Source organism: Papio anubis, chromosome 2 (assembly GCF_008728515.1).
Source record: "Papio anubis isolate 15944 chromosome 2, Panubis1.0, whole genome shotgun sequence".
Classification (NCBI taxonomy): domain Eukaryota; kingdom Metazoa; phylum Chordata; class Mammalia; order Primates; family Cercopithecidae; genus Papio; species Papio anubis.
The window spans coordinates 35,032,182-35,053,896 of NC_044977.1; the positions used below are offsets into that span (position 1 = coordinate 35,032,182).

At 38.7% G+C, this 21,715-nt stretch overlaps 1 protein-coding gene across 2 annotated transcripts in view; it reads left to right on the top strand.

Moving 5' to 3' along the window:
* Positions 1-21,715, top strand: part of LSAMP (limbic system associated membrane protein) — a 53,770-nt gene that overhangs the window by 13,328 nt on the left and 18,727 nt on the right. The window contains exons 2-4 of one of the 2 annotated variants that reach the window (XM_031663029.1): positions 52-172; positions 637-785; positions 8,013-8,048. In XM_031663029.1, the coding sequence (XP_031518889.1) occupies positions 52-172; positions 637-785; positions 8,013-8,048 (306 nt within the window). The remainder of the gene's footprint in view (positions 1-51; positions 173-636; positions 786-8,012; positions 8,049-21,715) is intronic. The other variant, XM_031663030.1, reaches the window with a different exon arrangement.

Below are 21,715 nucleotides of genomic sequence, written 5' to 3' on the forward strand. Positions count from 1 at the left end.
TTCTAAGCACCCCGACCCTCATATAAACTCGTGTGCCTGTCCTTCCTACAGATCCTCCCACTATCACAGAATCCAAGAGCAATGAAGCCACCACAGGACGACAAGCTTCACTCAAATGTGAGGCCTCGGCAGTGCCTGCACCTGACTTTGAGTGGTACCGGGATGACACTAGGTATGTGCCAAACCTACCATCCCCCGTGACTCCACTGCATGGGCCTGGGGACACCGGAAGCCCCACAACAAAGCCAAAGCCAAGCCCGTTGTAATTGTGTAGAACTATATTCTCACACTGTTCCTTTTTAATATCTCTTACCAAATTCTTTGGGGCCTGTAGCTCTTAAGCTGAAGCCCAAAAGCAGTCAGGTAAAATATAAAAACAGTTCAATGGGTAGCTTTCACCTGCTTGTCTTTCTTGCCTATAACAGAAACTCAAACCCATTCCCTAGTTTTCTCTGTTGATGGACGTTGATTCTGATAATATGGCATTGCACAATTAAAATAGGAATTGGGCATGGAACCACAAATCCTAGCTACTTCCTTTCTCTCCTTTTCCTGCAGTGTCAGGATGGGGAAAGAATTCCTAAGCTAAAACCTTCACCAGTGTTCCTTTCTATTCTTCTGTTTTTGAACTCTTAGGATAAATAGTGCCAATGGTCTTGAGATTAAGAGCACGGAGGGCCAGTCTTCCCTGACGGTGACCAATGTCACTGAGGAGCACTATGGCAACTACACCTGCGTGGCTGCCAACAAGCTGGGGGTCACCAATGCCAGCCTAGTCCTTTTCAGTAAGTATGCCAAAGCAGGGCCCAACTTGGTGGAATTAAATTGACTTTTCACATGAAAAACGTGAAAACCATTCCCTTATCTATTAAAGGTTCCCTTAAACACAAATAAGGATCTATGCACTGAAACAAAAATGCAAGGTTCTCAGTCCCTGTGCATAGGAGAGATTTACAAATGGAGCAACTTCTCTCTATAGTCTTTCTTACTTCTGATAACGGCCTTGTTGTTTGTTTTCCTTAGTTTTTGTTTTTTTGTTTTGTTTTGTTTTGTTCTTTCCTGGTTAAGCTGAAATAATATTCAGAGAACACAAGTCTCTTTGGCAGTGGTCCTTTAAGAAGCAGAGGTGATGTAAAAGCCTGGAAATGGATAACAGTGTGTGTGTGTGTGTGTGTGTGTGTGTGTGTGTTCTGAAGGCAGTGATAAGAGTGATTGAGGAAGAAATATTCAGTGAGAATAGATAAGGTGCTGAGAGAAGGGAGAGGCTGGAAAAAGAAAGTACATTTTTAACAACACAAGAGGAAGGGTGGAATAAATGATTCAAACGTAAAATCTAAAGGAGGAAAAATGGTTGCAGAAAGTTTTCTGTATGATAGTAAGAGACATTACTTTTCTGATATATTTTTGGAACAGAGATGGAATGGTAGGAAAGAGGAACATTTCTGAAGACCAGAGAAGACCCTGAAAGTAGACCAAGGAAGGCGCAGTCATTCTAAAGTCACTGATGTTAATAGGAGACCCCACCTTGGAGTCCTGCTCTTTAGCAGCAAGTTAGAGTGAAGTCTCTCACTCCCAGCTTTGCTGGGCAGGTGACTATGAGCACAGAAGAAGACACCCTCTGAGAAACAGAAGGAGGCTAAATGGAGTCACAAGAAAATGATAACGTTTGGAATACAGACACATTTATCAGAATAAGCAAAACAAATCAAAAAGTTAGCTCATGCTGAATCAGAAAGTTCATTTGGACTAAAGGGAAAAGTCCAAAAAAAGTACTGTTATTATTTTGGAATAACAAACCACTAAGTTGTTTTTTTTTCCTGCACAGATTCTATTGGAAAAACTGGAAATATTATGACCAGAAGAAATCTTTCTATCTTGCTATATTCCATTTAGATGAGCCTTCGAGAAAAAAAAATATTTTTAGGAAAAAATCAACTTAAGAGAGAGTTCTCTTGAAATGTAGTGTTAAAGCCATTTTAAAACTGTTCAAGATCCAACTCCATTTATAAAAGCAACAACCACAAATGACTCTAACTTTGGCCTTTAGTTTCTCATTCATAACTCTCATTGACTTCAGTCTGTGACAGTTTGATGAGATACAGTTATACAAATGCTACCTCCACACGAAATTTAAAATTCACAACATGTTTACTTGTCTCCAAAGAGCAAACATCAGTATTCTTTGCCACAACTAGAGACATCAATATCCCTAAGACATTTGAGAATATACTTCTTAAGAACTGTAGTTACCTGATTCATTCCTAACATTAAGGATTCCATAAATGGTAGCCGGGGGAAACCAGCCTCAACTGGGAATTTAAGATTTACCAAATCTAAGTTGACCTGGCTAAGTAGAACAACATACACTTAAAAACTTAAAAAGAAGATTGTTTAGAGATTAGTGAAGAGAAGGTAGAACAACTGGATGAGTTACAGAAAGCGAGCAATTATACATTTGCATTAAAGTATATTTTCTTTCTATTTAACCTAGACTAAGAACTATGCTAATGATATATTTCAAATAATAAATAAAATATCGCCTATAGCCTGAGAGAGAGGAAAGGGAAAGAGGCTGGAAGGATGGAATACTTGAGGGAGGAGGGAAAGTGAGCATAGACTAGGTCAAAGGCAATGAGATCCTGCTAGAGTTCATGGAAGGTAACATCAAGCCCTACAATACCAATGCCCTTAACCCAGTAAAATTGAGAAATGTCAAAAATCTTACAGAGTTTCTGTTTGTAAGCTGAAAATCAGGGAATAATCAGACAAGTGTATCCTATCACACTGCCCTTTATGATTTAGTAGAAGTCACCCTCCATTATACATTTGAGGATTTTGTGGTGCAGTGATTAATGATGTAGTACTTCCTGGTGGTCCCTCATAGGCACTACCATAGTTGTGTCTTTGGCAGCATGCAGAGGCACCACATGCATCAGCATTTGGTTTAGAATGGATGTCCCACTTTTACGGGAAAGTTAGGAGGTATAATCCTTACTGAAAAATAGAATATGAAAGATCATTAGGCTTTGAGGTAAAAAGGAACTATTCGAATTGCAGAATATTGTCAAATCTATTGCACTATTTCTTAGATCCAAGGCCTAAGAACAAACATTTTGGGGGAGAAGCTCTCCTTCTTTTGTAGCAGGACTGGCAGTCCCTCCACCCACCCACCCACCCACCACCAGTTAGTTTTGGGAGGTCCATTGTTACAACCTGCATAGTTAGAACCTTGTATTTCACAGAGTTCTAAAAGAAAAGAAAGAAAAAGAGAGGGAGGGAGATAAAAGAAAGGAAAGAAGGAAGGAAGGAAGGAAGGAAGGAAGGAAGGAAGGAAGGAAGGAAGGAAGGAAGGAAGGAAGGAAGGAAGGAAGGGAGGGAGGGAGGGAGGGAGGAAGGGAGGGGAAAAAAATAACAGTACATGTGTGGGTCAATTGTCTGCTACTTACGTTCAAATAAATGGGATTAATGGGGAAAGGAAGACACTGTGTGAGTGTCAGCAGAGGTAATTTTCCACAGAACAGAGTCAGGAGGGGAGAAATGCTCGGGGGCAGGTGTCTGTGGCCGCAACCCTGATGGAAGCACTGTGTGGGCAGTGGGGTGCTCTGCTGACCAAGCCAGTCCAGAGAATAACAGGCAGCTGGTGAGCCTCTGCCAGCCAGCGGCAGCAGCAGGTAGAGACCCAGAGCCAGAGCCCCTGAAGAGTTAGCGATTATTCATCTTCATTGGTGTGTCAGCGCATTTTCAGTCGTATCCACCACAGTGATGAGCTGACTTTTCACACAGTGTCAACTTGCGGTCACATGCATACATATACTTCCCCACTCTCTATTCAAATACTGATCTCCAGAGGGGTCAAAGCCATGGAATGAGAGTGTAAGAATACATTGCATTCATAGTAATTTTTCCCCAAGCTGGTGGAAGCATTCCTTTCTCATTCATCTAGTTCTCCACACATTCTAGCACCGTGTCTGTCAAAGATCCACACTACCTCAGTCGGTATAACCAAGTAATGCCCTGTATATCTTTTTCTTCATCCTTGGGCTAAGCATTACCTTTTCTAACGTTTTGAATACATTAATCCAATGGCACAATGTATGGGCAAGGATTCGGCTCCCTAGTCTTTGTCAGACAGGGGGATATGTATGACATGGATGAAAACTTGGACTTCAAGTGATGCCAAGACAAGTTCCATCATCTGCATAAGTAACTCTACAGACTGTGTTTCCAGACTGATAACTAAAATTCACCCCCAAAGGTGATAGGTGTATCTTGTTTCATGCTCTTGTTGAGTTAGATTTAAAATAACCGACATGAAGGAAGAAAGGGTGATGGGTGATAATTTAAATGTTGTCACTTCTTATTAAGTGAGTGCAATGTACTCTGCAGTATGCACTGTGCTAAATGTTTCACATGCATGATCTGATTTTTAAAAATTATATTTTTGTGTCAGAAACGGGTCTTGCTATGTTGCCCAGGCTGGAGTGCAGTGGCTATTCATAGGCACGATTCCACTGCTGATGAGCATAGGAGTTTTGATCTGCTGCATTTCTGACTTGGGCCAGTTCGACCCTCCTTAAGCAACCTGTTGGTCCCCGACTTCTGGGAGGCCACCTTGTGAAATTTAGTGCAGACACCCAATCAGCATAGCACACTACAGCCCAGAAGTCCTGAGCTAAAGCAATCTTCCCACTTCAGCCTCCTGAGCAGCTAGGACTACAGGCACGCATCACAACAACCCTACTGTGTACTTGTGTTTCTCCATTACATAGAAAAGTTAAGTGACCAGTGCAACTAAGTAAGGCTGAGCTTGAGATTTAAATTCAGGTAGTCTATTTCGAGAGTCCAGGCCCTAAATCAACACATTATCTGCATTGGTGTGTGTGGGCATAAATACTAGGAGATATATCTTGTAAGTTAGGAGGTGAGCAGAATCTATTTGTTTTTCTCCTTTTTTCACTCAACGAGGTCTTTCCACTGTCTTTATACTGCTCCATCCCTTCCCACCCAAGGGCACTGCTTGTGTTGCCTCCCACTTCCGTTTTCATTAACCCCCAATAGCCTGCTACCACCAGGTTAGTTCGATGATTGGCTTCTCTTTGGCATGTTGACGTTCTCAGTGAATATTCCAGCCTAGTAGTCAGCGTTTGGTCTAGGAGGAGAATAAGGAGGAGAATTTTCCCACACATTAAAGAACAATCCCACTGATTGATTACCTTGTGCCTTAGAGAAATGTATGGATTATAAAGGTCTTTTGAGGCTTTTGAGTACAAAAGAATAAAAATACAAAAAAAAAAAAAAATCTACACTGGGCTTTGCTGCATCCATGTGTAGGAGGTGTTTTTAATTTTCTTTTTAAACTTTAAAATATCATTAAGTTGTAAAGCCGTAGTTGACTACATTTCAAGTACTACCAGAGTAATCCAGCCCTAGAGGGTGTCTTTATAATGAGGGCCTCCCCGTTTTCTTTAAAAAGTATTTTGTTATCGGAAAGACTTGCTGTTTAAACATACAGCATTTGATGATACCAGTCAAGACTTGGCAAAGCCTAGGCCAAGCACAGTGGCTCAAGCCCGTAATCCCAGCTGAGGCTGAGGGGGGTGGATTTCTTGAGTTCAGGAGTTCGAGACCAGCCTGGGCAACATGGCAAAACCCCATCTCTACCAAAAATACAAAAAATTATCCAGGTATGGTGGTGTGCACCCGTGGTCCCACCTACTCAGGAGGCTGAAGTGGGGGGATTGCTTGAGCCTGGGAGGCAGAAGGCAGTGAGCCAAGATCAGGCCACTGCACTCTAACCTGGTTAACAGAGTGAAGATTTGGCAAAGCGTTTTAACCAGCTACTTTAAGATGCCACACAATAAAACAGCTTGAGCTGCTATTTACCGACATGTAGTTTGAAACACTAGATGCAAACTCCTTAAATGAGTTCTCTGTGGATACATTTCTCCTCCCCTCGCCCACCCACTTAGCAGGTAAGAAACCAAAGCTCAGAGTTAAGAGACCTTGCTAAGAGCCATATCATATAGTACTAGGGCCAACCTTATAGTTCTGTTCCCACTGTCTCCCAATCAGCTGCTAAGCATGTTATCCTCCTCAAGTAGCAGCAGCCAAAGGAGAAGTGCATAGCACCAAGGGTTCTGCCCACCCTTAGTTTTGAAAATCAAAAGTTGGAAAATTTCTTTTTCCTTATAAAGTGGTATTTACTTCACATTACACTCTTACAGGATCCTGCAAACCCTAGCATGAAGTATAAAACAGCAGCAGAAAAATGCGCAAAGAATAAGAATGAAAACTGGGAAAGAGAAGCATCTAAGGAAAGATACGTGAATAGGATGGAATTAAGAGAATGAGAATAACTAATGGGGCGTGATAAGCCTAAGACGATGATAACAAGGTGGAGCTAAGACGGTGATAATAAGCTGAGAAGCAGTTGAAAGGCACTGAAAGGAGGGTGGGTGAGATGCTTTAGCAATATAAATGGTCATGTGGAAATAAGGGCAGAGTGCATTTTCCCAGCTGTGAACAGCATGATGAGAAAATATTAAATGGAGTCATTTAAACAGTCTGAATAATAATAGTAATAATAAAAATAAAATTCAGTAGAAAGAGTATAATATGGGACAGTGGTCTCCAACTGCTACATAAATGCTAAAAGCAGTTTAGCTATTTATTTGCAAAGCTGGAAACTTAATACCAAATAACCAGTGGAGGCTTAAACCATTTTTCTACTTGACACTTGTGTAACTAACATACAATTGTTAGTTGTTGCTGTTGACCTGCTTCATCTCAATGGACTTAGGAAACTTTCATATTTAAGTGACAACTTCAGCCAAGTTAGAGAAAAGCTGACTCTGCAAGGAGACTGAGTTTTCTCAGTGTCCAGATGTATCCAGTGCCCAAAGTCCAGGTAAAATCTACTCTTTTTAAGCATATGGCACAAGATGATAGGCTATCAGATTTGAATATGCACATATGCTTTTCTCATTGTGGTTTTGATTTTTGTTGATTTTCATTTTCCATTAGTCTTTATTTAATCAAGCTGCTAGGAGAAACACAGAAAAGTGTGTGATAATTATGTTACACTATCACATAATTTTGGAGTTAGCAAACAATACATCCTATCCCTAATATTCCATTCTATATTTCTGAAAGAGCCTCAGAAAAGGATTTAAGCTTAGGTCTTTCATGAGATAAATGAAGGCCACCCTAAATTCTGAACTCTGTCACTACATTCTATTTATGGTCAGTAGCTTATGTATGGGACTATCAGATACTTTTAAGCTAAGACCTCAGTGTTCAAAAGAAAAGCACTTCTTATTATACTCAACAGGATGTATCACCAAGCAAATTTGATTGGTTGATCAAATTTCAGGTAAGATTGTATTATAAAAAGAGGGGGAATTAAGGAATAGACTAAAAATAAAATTATATCATGCTAAGAAATGTACTACCTTGACATTACTCCTATACTGGTATCAGTAATGTGGAAGTAAAAACCTGAGGGAAATGTTGAGCTAATATTGCCCACAGTAAATTCTTCAAATGCTTGGCTAAAACTGATGTGAACTATAGGGCTTAGAGAGAGGAAAGAAATCTGTAGCTGACACACGTTCATGTCATGGGCTAAAGAGACGAGAACCAAGACCAAGATGTATCACTTGAATTTGATCACGATTATAAACCCACCCTCAACTTCAACTCTCTAAAAGATCTCAAATCTTGATGGTGGATTTTTTCCAGTAGGATTCTGTATGTAGGATTGCCACAATCTGATGTTGTCCTCCTACACTAGCTAAACTTTTTAAATGCTCTGCATTTTTAATTTTGTTAATAAATTTCTTTGATAGTTTAATGTTAATAGAAAGTACAGAGAAATGTTTTATGAGAGATATGATCCTGTAAGCATGGAAATTCGTCTGTTGTATAATTGTTTGAATAACTAAACATGAGAAAAAAATATATATATATAATATTTAAAATCTCCATGATGATTACTATTTTTTCCCCTTTAGAACGTGTTTTACCCACAATCCCCCACCCCATACAAGGTCAGTATGATTTTTATCACTGTAGCTCTCTTCCTGGGTCATTCTCCATCATCTTTAACATGCAAAACACACAAAGCGGGGAAAACACATTCATAAAATTCACATACAGTGTAAATCATTTTTTTCCCTTAAACCTTTTTAGAAAAGCCAATTAGTTGCTTCCAACACCAGTTGAATAGACATGGAACAAGACTATTACCCGACTCATCTTCAAACTCTGACTCATCTTCAAACGGGTCAGTAGCTGTGAAGGCAATGCTAAACTCAGCGAGCAATTTTTTCCTACAGTCAATATTTATTACAAGTAACTAGGAACTCATCTATTTGGGACACAGCCAGTTAAATTCTCTAGCCACAAAAATACCGATTCTCTGACTGACTACCCTCATGGTTGAAAGTCTATACAATCCAAATCTGAAGTCATTGGTATTACTTGTAAAAATTAATGTATATGCTGCTAAAGGTTAACCAACTCAACCGGATTATAACAAAGATGTTATCTTTTCTTAAAATCATGGCCAATTCATGGGTTTTTTTCTGTCCTTTTAAATATACCTGTCTTAGAAAACTCAAATGAAAAAACAAGATAATCATTCTGAATTCCTTTTCATAAACTTTCTATGCACTTAAATTAAATTTTGCCTCCTACATCGTATTTAGATGCAAGGTGCAGGCACAACTTTCTAGCTTAAGGCTATTTAAAGGGAAATTGGCAAATAAAATTAAAACAATATAAAAAATCTGAAATGAAACCAACCTACCATTGAAATTAAATTCCAGAAAAGTGATTTGCAAATAGCACTCAAAGACCTGAGAAAAAACAGAAACTAGGCCATGCGGGGCCTAGCGTGGAAAAAATAAATCCAATTAAGCAAGATTATCATACACACTATAAAGGCAATGTGCTCAGAATTAAAGGTAGAAGGCTGCTGTTTTATAAGTTTGAAGATGAATCATGTTTCATTAACATTTGTCCAAACTATAAATTCTTGCAAACTTGTGTGTAGATATTCAGTGTCAATAATGCAATGTTTTGCATGTATATGCATTCACATATGCAAATGTATTTTAATTATTTTTGAACTAAGGATTGCAAGGTTTCAAGGATCAACAAGACAGCTTAATAAGGGTTATTATCAAATTTTTAAAAGAGGACAAACTATTTTTAGTGTGAAAGCTTAGAACTGTTGAATTAAAAAAAAACAACAAAAACAAAAAAAAACTTCCCTAAAACAATGAAATCTGTTTCTAATCCCAGCCACTAAAAATAAGACTGTTAAAATGTGCCTGTTTTTTAGACTCGACATGATACTTACTGTTAATGGAAAATATCCCATTTTGAATTCCTGACATGCCACAATTATTTTAACACATTTATGTTCTAGTGTTGCTGCAGAGATTGACACCACTTTATCATGTTGCCATCTTGCAAATGTCCTGATATGAAAAACACACACATATGCATTTGTACCATTGGATAGCATTTTCAAAGAGGTCATGCCCCATCTGAGATGAGCTTTGTATAGTATCACTGTGACTCTAGTTATCCTTTGTGAGAGCAGTTCTGCAGCCACCAACTCAAATATTTATCTGATCACGCATTATGATATATGTAACTTTAAACAAAGTGAAGCCAGACACCGTTCACAAAGGGCAGCTGTCAGATACTGAAAAACAGTCTGGACTAGGGATGGAGCACAAGGGATTTTGTTGAACTTCATATTTCCCACAAACTGAACTGTTGATTGGAGAATGACCCTAGTTTGATTTTACATTGTAGGTAGACTGTAGTTAGCTTTCTTAGATCCAATAGTTTTTAGAGAATATAGTTTATCTTATACTAATACTTTGGTCCTCTGCTAGTGGAAATTGAAAAGCTGTTCATTAAGACTTGGGATGGCTGGTGTGAGAGTTTGCTATACAAAGATAGTCCCCTCTTAAGTTTTCTGTTCTTTACAAGGACTGTAACTTCCTAGGGATTGAATCACTGTTCTTCTCGTCTTTCCAATCGAGGTTAACCCAAGTGAAATGCAGCTTCCCATTGAAAGAAATACTAACAATAGGATGCTTAAGCCTTTTTATGGTGCCAATTAAGTACCCAAATATCTATGAGAAGCATGCCTCACTGTGGTCGTAGCTATAATGCAAGGTATCTTCATTTAATTGAATATCATATATTGTCACCATCTTTGTGAACTCTTAAATTTCATTCCTAAAATATCAATTGTCTCTTAGAAATTGGTTGATGTAAAATAGCCTAAAATTTTTAAGACAATTAATTTCCTTAAGGTGTTTTGAAAGTGGGTGTTTCAAAAGTTACAAAGATTTTTTTCTGCGTTCCCATTATAAAAAGGAGAACTTTCTTTCCTAATTTCCAACCTCACAAAGATATATGTTTCATTTCAGCTGCTTTATTGTTAATATCTCTCATTGGAGGATCTTCCCTCCTATCCCCACTCTACATGGCTCATCAAGCTGACTGGGGATGCACAGCAGAGTCGCAGCAGGAATGCAGTCCTAAACCCCTTCAAGCTGTGATTAAACAAAAACAAGGCTCAATAAATCAAATGCATTTCCCTTGGGTTTCCTTCATCATATTGCTTGATTTTCTGCAGTGATAATAATAATACTGGAATTCCACCAACGGGTAATTTACATTGGCTGTGGCCAATCAGAAATTTCCGAATGTCCTTCCCCCATCTGCCAAAAACAAAACAAAATATAAAACCAGTTGCTTCCCTGCTCCTTCGTTTAAAACATGTAAATAAAATAGTGTTTTATCCTTGATTTGTTTCTGATAGGTGTTTTCTTCCATTAATTTTAATTTAGCTTTATTCTGAAATGAGTCCTGAATTGCATAAATTTGCATAAATACCTCCGACTATATTGCTGCAGAAAGTCCACTGATTTGCAAAATGAGGAAAGAGTCAGCTCTCAATGTCTGGGGGAACTTTTCTCACTTTGTGAGGTTGACATTGTTTCCTGAGGTTTCTGGGTACTGAGCAATGATAACATTTCTCCCCATCAGTTTACTTGTGCCTAGCTCTTCTTCATAATGGAAGTGCACCCAGAGACACTCTCACATTGAGGACCATAGGTTCAGAATGAAGTGTTGAAACCGCCTCAGAAAATTAAAAAGAAGTGAAACAAGGGGCAAGGACAAGGGCAAACAACGTTTTTGTTTATGTAACTCTCAAGCGAAAAATTCCCTTGAGCGTGGGGCTCTCTGGACTCAATCAGCCTATCCCTTTCTGATCACTGCCACTTTGAAACAAAACAAAACAAATTCTGGAATGTGTCTCACTTGTTTGCCTCCCATCTGATTATTTCTCCCAAGTGAACAGCCTTTCCATTCACTAACCCCGTGTGGCAAGTGGGTTTGGGAAATGTTGAGATTATCTTCCAGGTTCAGGCATGGCACCGGGTTTGTTCACAGCTGCTTGCCATTCCATCCCTGTTTTTCCATTGATAAAATGCATTGCACATGGCTGGGTTTGCATGATTAATACAGCTGTCCAAAGCTTTTTCAGAAAACAAAACAAACCCCCCCTCCAAAAATTAAAGTTTCGAAAGAAATTAAAATCCAAACCACAAACAAGCGAGGCTTGCAGAAATCTGAAGTCGGCCTGGCATGTCTTCTCCCTAAGGGAGACTGATGTTCCTACAGGCAGGCCTGGCATCAGAACAGCTATATCCTAGCTACAGTCAGAGGAGTGGGTACACCTGCCCTCACCTGGCATTCCCAGTAATAGGTTCTTGAAATCAAATTCCAAAAAGATGAAAGGTAAAATGGGAGAAAAATTTTGAACATATCCCATGCTGTGAAGATCACTGAATAATTTCCAGTTTCATTTATTTTCTGTAGAATACCATCCTTAGTATTAAAAAGAAAAAGCTTCTTTTCAGCTCCTTAATACAACAGTATTTTTCTTTGTTTAATAATGGTAATGATAATAATAACAATAGTTAACATACATAATGGCCTTCTAATGTACCATTAGAGTTTTAAGGGCTTTTGCCTATATTAACTCCCAAAACCCTGAGAAAGAGACGTGCAACTTTCTCCCACACTTTTTAATGATCAAAGGACACCTAAATTTCAACCTACCCCTTATTGCACCCAGGCACATAAACAAATCTATAGTATATTAATAATCACCCTTATGTATACATTCATGTTCATTAGATATGCATCTTTCCAATGAATTTTAAATGTTCATGTAATTTGTTTTATGTATTACAATGCTTATAACACTCAGTTACTTTGTCTACACAGTTTTACAAAATCTATTTTCAAATATGCTTAGCACAGTGAGCACACACTTATGCCCAACTTACACAGATTTATATGAAAGCATTCATCTTTTAAAAACATGAGCAGAGCTATCTGGCATCGGCACATCTAATTTCACACACTTATTCAGGTTGATTTACATATACACCTCTATTAATCATGGATAATTACTAGCATTGTTCCTGTAATTCAGTGTTTCCAACTGTGAAATGGGAAAGAAATTATACTTTTCATGCCTACAAGCTCAAAGTGGTATTTTAAATAATATACAAAAGAGAGCTTCAAGTTCCTAGAAAGAAGGCATATTGAATTTAAAATAATCGTATTCGGATACACATGTGTCTTATAATTTTTGCGCTAATTGATATTGCAAAAGGGTCATATCATATTACATGGACGTAAGCTAGATATAAGTTCAACGTGCTCTTATTATATTTTGATGTGTTACGGATTCTAAGGATTTCTGAAATCCCCACACTGCTAAAGTTTTAATGTAGAAGCATCCTAAGGCCAAATAAAAAATATTTTTCACTGTTTTGTTACCAATATCATAATATTACATTTAAGAAGAGCTGCAAAATTGCACAGTCCCTTGTTGTGTGGCACACACATAGACACTCACACACTTTCAGTGGATGCCCTTTTTTTTGAGACGAGTCTCGCTTCTGTCACTCAGGGCTGGAGTGCAGTGGCTGGATTCTCAGCTCACTGCAAGCTCCGCCTCCTGGCTCCAGCTTATTCTTCCTGCCTCAGCCTCCTGAATAGCTGGGACTACAGGCTCACCACCTCACCGGGCTAGTTTTTTGTATTTCTTAATAGAGACGGGTTTCACCGTTGGGGCCAGGATGGTCTCATCTCCTGACCTCGCGGATCCGGCCTGTCTCGCCTCCCAAAGTGCTGGGATTACAGGCTTGAGCCACCGCGCCCGGCCCAGTGGATGCCCTTTATACATACTACCACAAGACTGCCAAACCATCAGCCTAAAAGACCTGCCGTTTTTGCTGGTCAAGGGTATAAAGTATGCCCTAGGAAGGATTTCCCTTTTTAGATACTTCTCTCCTTCCCACTGGCTGGCAGAAACAAGGATTTTGTTTCTACAAATAGAATTTAGGCAGCCATGTCAGCACCAATTTACAACAAAGTGATTGACTCTGATTAATACACATGAAAATTATTGAATTGACCTTCATACCTCATTCCCTGGCTCCTTTATGGGAACAATAGTCTGATTTCCTTCTGATTTGCTTTAGTGGTTAGAGACTCAAGTGGGATAATTGTACCAATATTTCATGTGGAATCAATAGTTCACTCATCAATCCAATGATTTTGACACCGTGTAATAGGTGAAGTTTTCTCCCCATTTCTATGTCTTATCTCCCCCACCTCTTTACTCTTCCTTCTACTCTGTTTCCTAAACTGTTGTTCTCTCCCCTGCTAAAAGTTTCTATCAAGAATAAATCCAAAATTTATTCACACCATTATTTAAATGTTCAACAAGAGCTTGGAAGTGTTATTTCTCTCAAAATTTACATTTAGCTTCAAGCTAAATGACTAAAAATCCTACAGAGTCAATTTAAAGATAGGAGAATGTTTAGTCCTAGAACTCCTTCCTAATGCCTTTTCCTGCTTTTCGACTCTGGATCTGCCTGTACCAGTCAGCCTTTCCTGGTGATCTCCCTGTCCTTAATGCCTTGCTGTGCTATTTAGATGTCTAGAGCCAGCAGGGATTTGAAAATGAGTATTTAAAAAAAAAAAAAAAATCCAAGCTTCCACTAAATTTTAATTTGACAGAAATATTGCTCTTCTATGAGCTTTATAGAAAAAAAATATTTCAAAGTAACAGTTACATTTGGGGATTAGGTTTAAGTAATTGGCAGTCTTGTCTTTTTAATTAAAAGGAATAAAGCTGCCTAAGAGGAGCTCAATGAGATTTGCAGCAGAAAATGTTGGCATGCTGCCCCAAAGCACCGGTGAGAAGACCAGGATCTTGATGGACAGAAAACTGACATAGGCTCCTCTGGTCTTCAGAGTGCACAGCGGCACTGCTTGCTCTCGAGTCTGCCTCACGTGCCAGTTAACATGAGCATAGCAGTCAACTGTGAGAAACATCGCTGTGTGTAGACAGGAAGGAAGTCCTTCCTTTGGGAACTGAGTTCTGGGTACAGAGACTCTATGGAGCGAGAGTCTTTTTTAAAAAGTGATAGTACATAAAGAAAACAAACAAAAAAAAAAAACAGCAAAAAAACTCCTCTAAGTATTAAATCATCAAGATAGTCCCAGCCCCTGAAAAATGTCTTATCATAACCCAAAAAGTATAAACCTTAATTTTAATCTGTTCCTTGGCTCCTTTCTCTACATTTTCCACTGTATTTACCAGGCATTACCTATGCATGTTCTCTTTGACGTCTTTCAAACAAAACCAAAGAAAATGTTTTGATAGTATTGACATTCACTTCTAAACACTGATTACTAGCCATGCAAGCACCACAAAGCCATTATCCCATCTATCTGGAGAAAGCATCAACTTCTGAAGAGGCAAGATACAAATTAAGCTTAGTAACAATTTCCCTTATACAGTCATTCCAGCCTCATGATATTCTTTCATCATCACAACTTATTTGTAGCTATTAAACTAAACAAGCACCTTTATGGGGAAAAAAAAATCATTGTACGAGATCCCACCTTACACCTCCCCTTGTATACTGCTGTGAAGAAACACACCTGCCAAGTAAGAACACAGCATGGCATAATGCGTTTGGAATTCCAATTTAAGGTTTTCCTACGTACTGAGATGTATGATGGGAGTAGGCAGACTACTCACTAGGACTCCACAGAGAATGTCAGCTTATATCCACCACAGATCAGTGGGGGAGAGACCTTACAAGTCATTTATCATGCTTCCTAATTGGACCCTGGGGAGCCAAGCACTGCCATAGTTTACTCTACAGTTTCGCTTATCACTGAGCTGATTGTAAAAGAAAATGCTTCCCACATGTCTGTAACACGTATGTATGATTAGCACCCAGACATTACCACTAACATAGTATCTTTACTGTCAATTACAGCTAATAGTTCATTCTACTTTTTATCTGCCCCATACTCGCAATACAGATTCTGACTTAAGCACCCACCTTCTAAACCTCGGAATCTCAGCATGACTTTTTTAAACTGCCTAAAAAGCCTAAAAAGACATTTGGGGGCAATAGTAGCATCCTGTAGGAAAAAAAAAGCAGTAGAAGGTAGCCATACCTTGGCTGAGTGTCCATTCTGTTTACCATCCTATGCTCTTTAGCTCACCCAGCAGCAAGCATTCCCAGCCATGTTTTATGTTGGAAACTTGCTTGGCCATTCTACAATGGTTTTTCAACTATACGTGTGGGTTTTGTATGAGTTGGAAGCTGGGGATGTTTGGAGAGCAGAAATAGCTAGAAACAAAACAAACCAAACAAAATGAAACCAAGCAGTAACTTGCACTTCTCCGTTGAATTGCAAGCTAGAGTAACTTGGGAAATGTGTTTTCTTTTTCTCCCTTGAGTTCCAGAACACAGGTAAGTTTATCGCTGACAGCTGTTAAGTGCAGCAGTGCTAAAAGAAAACAACAACAAAAAGACGGAATTATCCCATTCATTGGAGACACTGGTCTTCCGTTGGGGGATCAATCTTCCCATTCTAACTCATAAATAGTAGGATTTTTTGTTCTGTATTTAGAGGTACTCTCCACTTGCTCTTGCCTTTGCTTTGTAGAATTTCTCTTAGAGGTCACGTTTTCTTTTCATTATGATTTCTAATCATTAGGAGCACAAGAAAGAGGTTTCATTCTTGATAGGCAGTTAAAACTCATTTTTTGGCACAGATCAAGTTAACATAACATGCTCAATATCTTGATGACATCATTCATTTACTCAAAGAAATATCTTAGTATTTACTCTGAGCTGGGTTTTGGGGATGACAAAGGAGAATGAAGCAGGTACAGCTTCTGCACTAAGAGGATTTACAGATCAAATGGAGAAGAAGCACTTAATGAACTAAGCAACCACAGTAAACTTTAAGTCCATGTAAAGATAACTGTGAGGTGTTTGAGGGCACATTAGCTAGTCTGGGCTGGTCAGGGAAGACTTCCGGGTCAAAGTGAAGTTTAAAAGACAGAAAGAGGAGAAGCGGGGGAAGAGAAGGACAACCCAGTACCTGCAAAGGTCCAGAATCCAGAAAGAACTTAACTCACAGGGATCCACTATAAAGCCTAATACATTTTTTAAATCTAGAAAAATAATAGTTTTTACCTAATAGTTTATTCTCTCTTCCGTCTGGCCTGTTTACAAAAAGAAATAAACATGATAAACCTAGTGGAGTTAAAGGTGAGGAATTTCTATAATTAACAACAATGTATGTACATTTCAGAATAGCTAGAATACTTCAAATATTTCTAGCAAAAAGAAAATGTAAATATTTAAGGTGATGGATATCCCAATTACCCTGATTTGATCTTTATACCTTATATGAATATATCAAGTTTTTTTAAAAAAAGATAATTTCTAGAAAAATACAAATAAAGATTAGAGATTGGGCATTTTCACCTGTATTGCACTCAGGACCAGGAAGAGCACTTGTGGGCTTAATTGTATAGACACACATTGATATTATGTACTGTGTGGCAGGTAGCAGTATTTAGGTTAAGCTTTCTGGAGGATACTGACAGCCTGTTATCTAGCAGAATGTCTAGAGAAAACTTGCAGCCTTTCAGTAAGGAGGTTTGATGGTAGGTTTTTATTTTTAGTTGTAGAAATAGGTTGTAAGGAGTCATCAGTATTTTCAGAGAGTTGCACAAGAACCTGGTTATAATGTTATATTTGGAGTCACTGACATAGCAGGAGTTACAGATAACCAAACTTGTTATTGAAGCATTCTGGAACTGCAAGGAATAATGTTGCTGGAAGTAGTCCAAAGCAGAACTACATTTACCAAGTTCTGCACTGCGGTGGTTAGTGCAATAGAGGTAGGTCCAAGGGTGACTCAGAGCATACCAACATTTTTTAATCCCTTATCTCCTTATTTCCAGGAGCTTTAAAAACCCTGGGAAATCTCACAAACTCACTTGTTATCTTTGCATTCAAATTCCGCAGGCCAGTTACCTCGTTTCATGGTATTTGAATGGTTTTGATTTTAACACATACAAAATCAAAATGCATATTACATTGATTAAAGATGGTCTTGCATGCCTTAGGATTTTGAATGTAAAATGCATTCTAAAATAAATCAGAAATTCACAATTTGGGGCTGGAAAATAGAAAGTGAGGAGTAAGACCAGAAAGAGTGTAAATCTCTGGAGACCTATCCGAACCTGTAGTTTTACTCTTTCTTACCAAATCAGATACATGAAAGTACAAAAGGCTTTAGAGTACACATAAAGTTTATGTTTTTAAACACAAATAAGACATATATAATCTATTTTATGTTTCAACAACTAAGTAGAATAAACAACTGAGTAGATTTTGGTCCGGAAGCTAGTTCTTTTTTTTTTTTTTTTTTGAGACAGTGTCTCGCCCTGTCACCCAGACTGGAGTGCAATGACTCAATGGTGCAATCTCTGCTCACTGCAACCTCTGCCTCCTGGGTTCAAGTGATTCTCCTGCCTCAGCCTCCCGAGTAGCTGGGATTACAGGCGCCCGCCACCATGCCCAGCTAATTTTTTGTATCTTTAGTACAGACGGGTTTTCACCATGTTGGCCAGGCTGGTCTCAAACTCCTGACCTCGTGATCCACACGCCTTGGCCTCCCAAAGTGCTGGGATTACAGGTGTGAGCTGCAGCAACTGGCCTGGAATATAGTTCTTTATTAAATGAGTTGGCTGGTCTCTTAATTACAAAGGTCAAAGGGCCAGGTTGCACCCATAGACAAGTGCCAAGGTGCGTTTTAGGCACAAGAGCAGAGAAACCTGTTTCTTCTTTAAGACAGAAGCTGCATGTGTAGTCCTGAGTACCTTACTGACAGCTGATCCAAATAAATTTACTTCTGGGATTTCTAATCTTATACATATTTTCAGGTGGCATAGCCCAGAGAAACCCCTTTATTAAACTTAGCCTCTTTGGCATTCTGGAACATTTAATTCATTGATTATTAAACACTAAACCTCTCAGGCTAAATAAGAAACTTTCAAAATGTAAGAAAGCTGACTTAGTGCAAGAGACTTAAGAAAGTATTTTCTTTATGTTGAGAGTGTTTAGTGAGACTGCTCTTTCTGTAACAATCCGTATCACCACTGAGCAAAGCCCATAATGGTTAAAGTCAAATCATATACCTATACTTACTTTATAGGACAATTACCTAGTATATCAAGCCTCTGGTCAGTAGGACCTCATCAACCTGGATGATAACTTTTTTTTATTGCATTGCCATTTCATACTGTTAAGACCATGTTGCTTTGGAAATTAGGACTCACCCATCTTAGCTTCTCTTTTGCTTTACTATATGGTATCTCCCAACTGAAAAATGGAGAAAAAATTTTATTCTCCTTGTAATGTTGTGAATTCCCAACAATAATCTCACATTGGGTTCACCCAATGCCAATGCCAAATAATCAGAAAGTGATTAATTCCTTTTCTCCACATTTAAAGGTTTTTTTAAAAAAGAATGCATTGATTTGTTTTTATAAATAGTTTTCTATTCTGATGATAAATGTTATGCATTCTCATTATGGAAGAATTTGAAAAATATGAAACTATAATGAAGAAAATAAAGCTCATGTGTTATCCCTATCCTTAGAGATAACACCATTAATGCAATATAAACAAATGTTTTGTCTGAATGTTTGAGCTGCCAGTGTACTACAGAATGTTGAAGTTTAAAACCTAAAAAGTCTTCTATTTTCCATGCTCTCAGAAGCTGGGCATGTTTCTGTTACTTGTTCAAGGTTATAGCAGAGGCAGGCCCAGGAGCCACCCTCCTACCTGGGCCAGGGTGCTCTCCACAGTGATGTGCACACCCAAAGTGCTTTCAGGTCTAAGTCAAATCTTGACTCACAAGGGATTTCCTTCATGCACCTCCAGGATCCCCAGTAAGGGTCCTCCTTTCAGATGTGGGGGCTCATCTGTTCTCTCTCCAAGTTGTCATATTAATATTGTCCATTTAATAGATGTGTTCTTTTTAATGCAATGACAATTTAATCTATTTTTCACATTCTATTCACTATAGAATATTTGATATAAGAAGTGAGGCCCAAATATTTTATTCACATTTTTTAACAAGAAATTATACCAGCATCATTTTAGTTTGGTTTCATTTATTCATTCAGTGAAGAATTAACACCATTTGTCTAGGGCTGCAGTATTCTGGTACTGTCTACTCATGCCTATGTCATTATTTACTCTGACAGAGCATCAAACTGAAGTCCATTTCCAGTCACAGACAACTATAAAGAAGAAAAGCCTTTAGCGCTATTTGAAAGTAAAGTGTAGCATTCCTTGCTGGCCCAAATCTGGCTAAGGGAGGCCAACTTCCTTTCTCGAATATTGATGACATGCTAAGCTTGCTTAGTTTTCTCAGCTGGTTTGATATATTCTCTTAGTCATGAGGACAATGGTCCACCTATTAACTAAGAAAATAGGAAGGCCGGGGATGTTGGCTCACACCTGTAATCCCAGCTCTTTGGGAAGCCAAGGCAGGCAGATCACCTGAGGTCGGGAGTTTGAGACCAGCCTGACCAACATGGAGAAACTCCGTCTCTACTGAAAATACAAAAGTAGCTAGGCGTGGTGGTGTATGCCTGTTACTACTCGGGAGGCTGAGGCAGGAGAGTCGCTTGAACCTAGGAGATGGAGTTTGCGGTGAGCAGAGATTGTGCCATTGCACTCCAGCCTGGGCAAAAAGAGCGAAACTCTGTCTCAAAAAAAAAAAAAAGAAAGAAAAGAAAATAGGAAGAATCTTAAGGTTGGGATTCAGATCCATTTCTCTATTTTGACTCTTTTCCCACTTCACTAGACCCAGAATGAATACTCTGATCTCAGAAAACATTATTCTAGAAATATTAGGCGTTGAGGTTTATACAACATGAATATCATACATGGGAGAAAATCAAAAGCTCTAATAATTCAAATAGGAATCACAAGACAAATACTTTTCTATGGCAAAAGAAAAAAATAATATTTGTAAGTACAAGCTGCTAGTCCCTAAAGCCTCTGAGTGAAGAAATCTGTGAGAAAGACATTGATAGCTTTCAAAGTGTGACTTGAAAATTGAATTAATAAAAATTGCCCCCCTTTAAGCCACTATAATTATAAAGGTTTTATTTTTCAAAATGGTGGCCAATAAATAAATAAATAAACAAAGGTCAGAGGGCAAAATCCATAAATTTCCATGGCAGAATCTTACAAATGTGATGCCTCAGGTCCTTGGCGTCAGTGAGGAAGCAGTAGCAGGTGCGACCTCCTCTTCTGTTTCTTTTATTACATTTCTTTTTTTTTTTTGAGACGGAGTCTCACTCTGTTGCCCGGGCTGGAGTACAGTGGCCGGATCTCAGCTCACTGCAAGCTCCGCCTCCCGGGTTCACGCCATTCTCCTGCCTCAGCCTCCCGAGTAGCTGGGACTACAGGCGCCCGCCACCTCGCCCGGCTAGTTTTTTTGTATTTTTTTAGTAGAGACGGGGTTTCACGTGTTAGCCAGGATGGTCTCGATCTCCTGGCCTCGTAATCCGCCCGTCTCGGCCTCCCAAAGTGCTGGGATTACAGGCTTGAGCCACCGCGCCCGGCGCTTTTATTACATTTCTTAATAATTTTAACCCTACCCCTTTCTGCAATTTCCAGGAACTGGAGAATAAAATCCCTATTGAATTTGGACCTTTTCCTGTCCCACTTCTGCAAAGACACACTCTTACTAACTCTGGCCCAGAATTTTTAAAGTGCCATTAATTATTCTTATGTCATTTTCAAAACCTGCAGCACATCAGAGGGTTGGCCTTATAGAAAGACTTACGTCACACACATAGAGATAATGTTTTCTTTTACAAATGGCTGCAGCAGGTTGAAAACTAAGACATTTGTGTTCAAGTAAATACCCTAGAATTAGAACAACTGTGCAAACAATATAAACTCCCCAAACTCTATGTTACCTACATGCGAATGTGAATGAACTCTTATGAGTAGAGGATTGGAGAAAAGTTGTCCAAAGTCAAGATTCAAAGTACTAAATGTCAATTCTTTTCCTTATAAATGTGTTGTACCCTCACTTCATCTCCCAGATAGAACTCAAAGAAAGCAAAATGCCAAAATTTTCCACACATAAAGATATGAAGATTTCCTAAGATAATGAGGGAGTTCCCGAACTATAAACTGTAGTTTCCAATGGAGCATCTTTCATCTTTGCAACACTCACTTGAATTTTT